Below are 7719 nucleotides of genomic sequence, written 5' to 3'. Positions count from 1 at the left end.
GGTGATATGCAAATCTGAAATGCAGGTAAGCACTCAATGTAAACAAAGCACTCAGCTGATTGACCTACATTAGGCTGGCCATAGTCTGTGTAGGTAAACAAATTTGGCGTAATCGGTGGAAATATAAGAACAAATCTCAAGAATAAATGACAAATTTTGCTTACAGATTTTTAGTTTCAGGACACTGTAACCATCAATAAAAATATATATAATATTGTGCAGATTTTATTAATTACTTAATATTTTTGACAGGTTTTCATGACTTTGCATTGAATGCCTTTAAAAGCAAAACAAGATAAAATACTTTATTACAAGTAGAAGTCCAACAAAATATCACAGTTTCAAAAATAAGAAAAATTCTATTAAAATACTAGTTTGGCACATCTGCCTATTATTTTAGTTTATTATTACTGAAGTAATGCATTAATCTGAAGGTTCTGAAGATGAACTACTGTACAAGAAGACGGAAGAAATCTGACACTAATGTGCTTTCAAGTTTGGACATTTTCTGACATCTTTAAATTTTAATGCTAATATTAATCATTGTTTATAAAATTATGTAGGGATTTTTTTAGGGTAAAACTGTCAATATCCACTCTGACTAGACTGTTTGTTAAGACAATAAGGAAATCACTGGTTTATTTTATGACAGCTTATTAAAAATAACTATATTTTTCTTTCATTTATTTTGTAAGGTGCTCATTGTTAATAAAATGGCATCGCAAGTACAACATTTCCAGTTGAAAGGTTGTGAAAGAAAAATTATGTAGCATGAAGCTACCCAAGTAAAGTAATTCAAAACTACCTCAGTTCCAAATACCTAGGAAGATATACAGTATTTAGTGATTTTTCACCACTATTAACTGGATTCAAAACTTTACAAACCAGTTTTCCATTCAGTGACTATGATTTCCATTTCACATTCAGAAGCTGAAACATTTATGACAGAAGTTTAACTTTGCAAAATAAGGCACACCAAAAAATAAGGGCACAAATAACTGTTCACCATTACACAACAAAATGTCACACAGCATTTAGTTTTCCACACTTCTCTTTGACTAGCTGTTCTAAGAAAAAGTAGTTTATTCAGACACTTCTGCGTGTGTTTTTCTCCACAATGACTGTACTGTTTCGAAAAGGAGATTTTACACTTTCAAACTGGTGCTTTCATTAAAAAGCAGCTTCTTTATCACTGGTTCTCTCATCTGCTTGACTGCATTAGTCATCTAGGTTTTCTGTCGGGATCGGGTCAAATGAGTCCTTTTATGCAAAAATAAAAACAGAGGTGAAAATTTGATGTCATCTTTTCTGAAATTCTACAAAAGCATTCAGTGTTTTATTTTCTTTATCGCCTAAAATAAGTATTTCACAGTTCTCAACTGTTGTAAACAGCCCAATCAGGAATAGGGATTGAATAAAATAAAACAATTGTCTTAGTCCATTGGTTTCTTCCCTTCTCCTTCCTATAAATTAGTATCACATATGATTCTTGATTACAGACGCATCATAATTACATGATGACATGAACTGTAAAAAGGCTAAAATGTCCTTTTCAGATTATACTATTCTTTTTCTTTACTTAAAGCAACCAAAACATAAATTCGTCTAAAGTCAGTTGCTGCAAAATTACAGAAATTGTAAACAAAGTAACTTTCTAGTGAGGTGGTGACTTATTTAGAGTCATTAGACCTCTTCCTTCTGCCTCCATGTGGGCTAAAATTGTACCTGCAACCAGTGCTAGGACTTTCCTCCCCTCTATTCTTCTTGAGTGTTTCAAGAGGATTTTCAAATGTATTTTATAGGAAAGACATGCTTTCTTTTTGCAGCACATTTTATTACCTGTAAAAATAATGTAATCTAAATTAATTGGAAAGAACAAAAACAAAGAGCATGAGAAATTGAAATCCAGAATTTATTAGAAAAAGTATAGAAAATAGTTTTTTTTTTTTAGTTCTAATATGTGTTCTAATATGTGCTTGTTTTGTTTTGTTTTATGCATGCTAAGCAGTGATAAAAACAATTGTGTTCAGAAATAAAATCTCCACTTTCTCTGTTGCTCTAATGTAGCGCTAATATTGAAGTAATGGCTAATATAGAGACATCAATTGGGGTATCGTGACGAAAATAGTTTTTTTGTTTGTTTGTTTGTTTTGTATTTTTTTGCAATACCATAGAAACAAAAAAGAAATAAATCGTTGTATTCTAATACAAACATACCTGTTAATTTGGTCCAATAGTGAATCTTTCCAATAAGACGTGTAGTAAAGAGAAGGAAGATACAGCACAAGCGCGGAACAAGCGGAACAGTCTCCTATTGGATAAAGCGCACCACGTGGCATTAGGCCACGCCCACGAAACGGGAAATGGTCCAAGCCGTGTGATATAAAAAGCAGGAACAGATATGAACTATTCAACCAGGAGTTAAACTTGTTAAACACACGAAGAAGAGAAAAAAAATCTTTGGGGCTGGTTGTGAGAAGGTTTTGAAGCTCGGAGAAACATGTTTCCGCCTGGCTTTGCTTGGGGAGCGTCAACTTCAGCGTATCAAATAGAAGGTAAACAAACAAAAGAAATGAGTGAATACTTTTAACACATTTAGGCTCTAATATAGTATCTATTCCAGCAATATGCTGCACATAGTTGGGTTTTATTGTGAAAACCTTCATGTGTTTTCTGTATATTGTTTCAACCAGTGTTTAAGAAACAACACATACCTGAATATTTCGTAATGTATAGCATTTGATTTATACAGAACTGTGTGTAATATTTAAATGGGTGATAATGTTTTTGCCTGTGTCTATGCAGTGAGTTTGTATGTTAACAAAATATCTCATCAACCACTACATGGATTTTAATGAAACTCCCAGACAGTAAATACAAGATGCACATCTAGATCTGGTTACTAATTTGATTACTGGTTATTAATTTACATGTTTAAATATGATTTTTTTTTTTTTTTTTACTAGAATAACCATGGATCTAAAAATGACATGTTTTAAAGTTTTATCGTCTTTCTTCAAAAGGAACAGAGGAAAACACAGTGTTCGAATGAAGTTTGGGTTTGTATCGTATTTTGTGTTTGGGGCACTTTTCAAACAGTCTGTCTGATGAAGAGATAAAGAGAGAACCACCGTGTGTCCATGAACAGAGCAGGTGTGACAGGGTTTAGTCTTATTACAAGTCAAAACTAAAACAGGTTTAACCAGAATTGTTACAAACCAGGACAGAGATCCCCCCCCCCCCGTGAATGAACAGGAGCTGCTTGTAGTAAATTATTTATGTATGTCGCCCGCCACCTTTTATGACAGACGTCTAAACAAAAACCATCTCATGATGAGGCCAGGGTTACATAATTGGACGTAGATGAATCAGGTGTAGATGTACATCCATTGTTTACTTCCTGAAACTTATTAATAAAATCTGTGCTGGGTTGACTCCAATACCGAATGGCAAAGTTTTGAAAACACCGTGTGCGATCTGTTAGTGCTCAGACTATGTCTTGTGAATGACTCTCGGCTACTGCCACACAAAAGTTTAGCTGGATATTTGTAAAATTGAAAGATTTACAGCCATTTCTGTTTTTACAGAGGTGGCTTAGCTGTGGGGGACATCTTGAATCGGGTTGTTAGTAACAAAAGTTACTAAGCTGCGTATTTCCATCCAACGATTACTTTCTGAGAATTTAATTAAAATCCATCCAGTGGTTCATGAAATATTTTGCCCACAGTACAGATAAACTAACACACACGCACACACACAGAAACAGGCAGTAACAGTAGGTCATAATGAATTTAAAAAGAAATTAGAGATGGTTTAAAACTTTTACACAGCACTGTATTTCCTACAAATTATATTAGTGTACAAAAATGTTTTTATTTTTTTTATTTTTTACATAGGCTGCATCCACAAGTTTTCTATTTAGAGAAATATTGTTCTTCTGATATTTTTAATAATCGCTGTTTTAGAACTGGGAGCATATTACCAAAGAACACCACATTGTGCTTTAAACTAAAGCAAAATCAGCAAACATCAGTGAAGATAATGCAAATAAAAATCCTACAATTCACTGAAAATCCCTCATAGCTAAAGTTTAGCAGTAAATGCCTCAAACTCAACCACTTTTTTTGTTCCGGTTTAGGTGGATGGCAGGCAGATGGTAAGGGGCCGAGTATCTGGGACACATTTAGTCATGAGAAAGGAAAAGTGTTCGAGGACCAGAATGGAGATGTGGCCTGCAACAGCTACGAGCTGTGGGAGAAAGACCTGGAGTGCATCCAGCAGCTCGGACTGACACACTATCGCCTGTCTTTCTCGTGGGCCCGCCTCTTGCCCGATGGGACGACACGAACCATCAATCAGAAAGGTATCTCCTTCAGACGCGCATTCACACGATTCTTTTCTCAGCTTTTATTTTTCCAAATGTATTTGTTTTTTTTTTTTTTTCTTTTTGCTGTCCAGCTACTTCTGCATACCTTGTGCTATCTTAGCCGTTTTTATATAAACTCATTCAGGATATAGTTACTATGACATTGGTGTTTTTCTAACGTTTATACTTTTCAAAATATTTGACTTTATTACAAATACTTTTCCAAAAGAAATGCACTGAGATCTCTTCAATTCCTTCAAAATTTTTTACTTTCACTATTTTTAGCTTTAAGCTAGCCTTTTGCTACTTTTAGCTCACATTTTTGCTATTTTTTTTTTTAGGTTTTAGCTAGCTTTTTGCTAATTTTACTGAGTGTTTTGCTGCTATTTTAGGTTTAAGCTCAAAGCTTTGCTGCTTCTAGCTATTATTCTGTTGATTTTAGCTGTTTTTAGCTTCAAGCAAGTACTTAAGGCTAATTTGCAAACTTAGCATAGTTTAATTTTAATCTTATTTCATGTTATCACTGTCTGTCCCAACAGGTGTACAGTACTATAACAGAGTGATTGATGATCTGCTCGCTTGTAATGTATCACCAATGGTCACTCTGTACCACTATGACCTGCCTCAGGCTCTGGAAGACCTGGGGGGCTGGAAGTCCCCTGGGATAGCAACACTTTTTGACAGCTACGCCAAGTTTTGCTTCCAGACATTTGGGGATCGGGTCAAACTCTGGATCACGATTAACGAGCCGCTGGTATGCGCCACACTAGGCTACGAGGATGGCATCCATGCTCCAGGGTTGGAAGAAAGAGGCATAGCTGCTTACCTGGTGGGGCACAACATGCTGCGAGCTCATGCCATGGCGTGGCACAGCTATGACTCCGATTACCGAGCCACGCAGAAAGGTGCCGTGTCCTTGGCCCTCAACAGCGACTGGCTCGAGCCGTTAAATCCCGACTGCATTGAGGATGTCGCTGCTACCGAACGAGACCTCATATTCACCCTGGGGTGGTTCGCTTGGCCGGTGTTTGTCACTGGAGATTATCCGGAAATGATGAGAGCTGCCATTGAACATCGAAGCAAGAAGCTGGGCTACATCGGGCCCCCGAGACTTCCCAGCTTCTCAAAGGATGACCCGACCATTCTGGGAACGGCGGACTTCTTCGCACTGAACTACTACACGTCCCAAAAAGTGAAAGCAGGGGGAGATGACGAGCAAACGTTGTGCATGAAGAGTGACCAAGATGCAGAAGAGCTTATAGACCCGTCCTGGCCCATTTGTGGTGTGTCCTGGCTGGCTGTAGTGCCCTATGGCTTAAGAAAACTTCTGAAATATATAAAGGTAAACAATACTACTACTAGTCTGGTCATTCTGAAGCCATGCTCTGTTATCTCATTATTAATAGAGAGCACTTTTATCAGCTGTGAAATCAGTCATAGAAGGCAGTATGACGAAAAGTAAAAATGCTTCATCCAGGCAATACTAATGGCTACCCAAACAAGGACACGTTTTATACTGGGTTTTTTTTTATGCTTACAAAACAACTTTTTCTCAAAAAATGCCAAATAGAATGCTACATTTGCTTTTATGAAACCTCTACACTTTTGCATGGCATTGATTGTTCAGTTTGTTGTTTTCTCAACTGAACAACGGACACATTACTATGCAAATGTATGTGTGCTGAGCACAGATAGACCATGTATATGTCGATGGTGTTGAGGCTGCTGAGTGCATCAGTAAGTCTTATCAGCGTGTCTCGTCAGTCCAAAGGTTCGCTTAACTCCCCAGAGGACTGATAAACTCATTAGTGAAAAATGCTCAGCACACACATGCGTTTGCATAGCAACACAGACTTTGTTTGGCTGATGCAGAGTTCTTTTACACCAGTATTGTTTTTTTTTTTGTTTTTTTTGAGAAAGAGTTGTTTTATGAATCTAAAAAAGGGTCCTTGTTTGGCCTAGCCTGAACAAAGACTTCTGTCCTCTTCTCCATACTTCATGCTATATGGCTGATTTTACAGCTTATATGATAATAACTATTGATAACATGTTTGAACATGACTTCAAAAATGAGCAAACTACCCCTTGAAAGAGTTTTTTTTTTTTTTTCCCTCTTTCTAATGATAGGCAGGTTTCAGTCAAAGAGAACCCTTCTGGCATTTCTTTAGTGTCTTTCCATTCATTATATTTGCAGTAATCTATTGTAGACACCTTTAGAAACACACTGATGCATCATTAACTCTGTCAGATTGTATGAAACAGTTACTTTGTCAAAAAGTGTTCGCAAACAAGCCATTTCCTCCTGCTGTAACTCGTTGTGGTCCATTAGTTTGCGTCTAGTGGCGTTAAAATACAGCTAAATGGAACGTTGTAGACCAATCTGTCTCCTCTCTGAATGCCTGACAACCATGATGCCCTGTTTGACAAAAAAAAAACAAAAACATTTTCTTTGTGACTTTGCAGGACACCTTTAATGACCCAACAGTCTACATTACAGAGAATGGCTTCTCTCAGATGGGGCCACTGCAGCTCGAGGATGTTCAGCGTTGTGAGTTTTTCAACAGCACCATCTTGGAAGTGGCTAAAGGTAATACTATGGAAACAAAAAAAAAATGTTCTTTTAACTTAAAATGATCTAAGAAATATTTCTCAAGACTGATAGATTATGTATTCCTATTTTTTTATTTTTGCAAGGATTGTGAAACTACTTTTGTTTCTAAACATACATTTAGTATATTGTGATTAAAACACTTGATGATGATGTCATTACTGCCAAATTATGTTTACAGTCATGGATTCATAAGATGGCTTTAACTATCATAAAAGAAAAGGAGGAAGATTCTGTGGGAAACGCTTGTGGCACTTGTATGTGTCAAATTTACACCTCCCCTCTGTGTTTTTGTGTTCAGCTATACAAGAAGACGGAGTCAAGGTCCGTGGATATTTTGTGTGGTCACTGATGGACAACTTTGAGTGGTCTTTTGGATTCAGTGTTCGTTTCGGGCTGTTCAACGTGGACTTCTCTGACGCCAAGCTGAGTCGGACCATTTACCAGCTTGGGCAGGAGTATGCAAAGATCATCTCAGAACACCGAAACTCTGGTCAAACCCAATGAGAAGGGCTGGCTGAGTCGATGTCGCAATGTGATGGAAAATCTGTAAAGTACAACTGATGTGACTTGATTTAAAAGGCACACAAATTAGATGTGTACTTTTAGTGGCACATATTAAAAAGCCAAAATGTATGTGTCATAAATTTTCAGAAAATAAATATAAGGTGGTTGTAGTTGCTCCTTCTGTGTCATTATGTTTATTGATCACCCAACTTTAAAATCGCTATAAGCACATCATCCA

At 36.8% G+C, this 7719-nt stretch overlaps 1 protein-coding gene across 1 annotated transcript; it reads left to right on the top strand.

Moving 5' to 3' along the window:
- The first annotated feature begins 2334 nt into the window (after positions 1-2334).
- On the top strand, positions 2335-7651 carry gba3 (glucosidase, beta, acid 3). The gene is made up of 5 exons (XM_017414333.3): positions 2335-2555; positions 4139-4363; positions 4906-5708; positions 6830-6953; positions 7276-7651. Exons 1-5 carry the CDS (start codon positions 2501-2503, stop codon positions 7479-7481), a joined length of 1413 nt encoding a protein of 470 aa, XP_017269822.1. The 5' UTR covers positions 2335-2500; the 3' UTR covers positions 7482-7651.
- Positions 7652-7719: the final 68 nt, after the last annotated feature.

Source organism: Kryptolebias marmoratus, linkage group LG7 (genome assembly GCF_001649575.2).
Source record: "Kryptolebias marmoratus isolate JLee-2015 linkage group LG7, ASM164957v2, whole genome shotgun sequence".
Lineage (NCBI taxonomy): Eukaryota > Metazoa > Chordata > Actinopteri > Cyprinodontiformes > Rivulidae > Kryptolebias > Kryptolebias marmoratus.
This window is presented reverse-complemented; position numbering and strand designations above follow the sequence as displayed.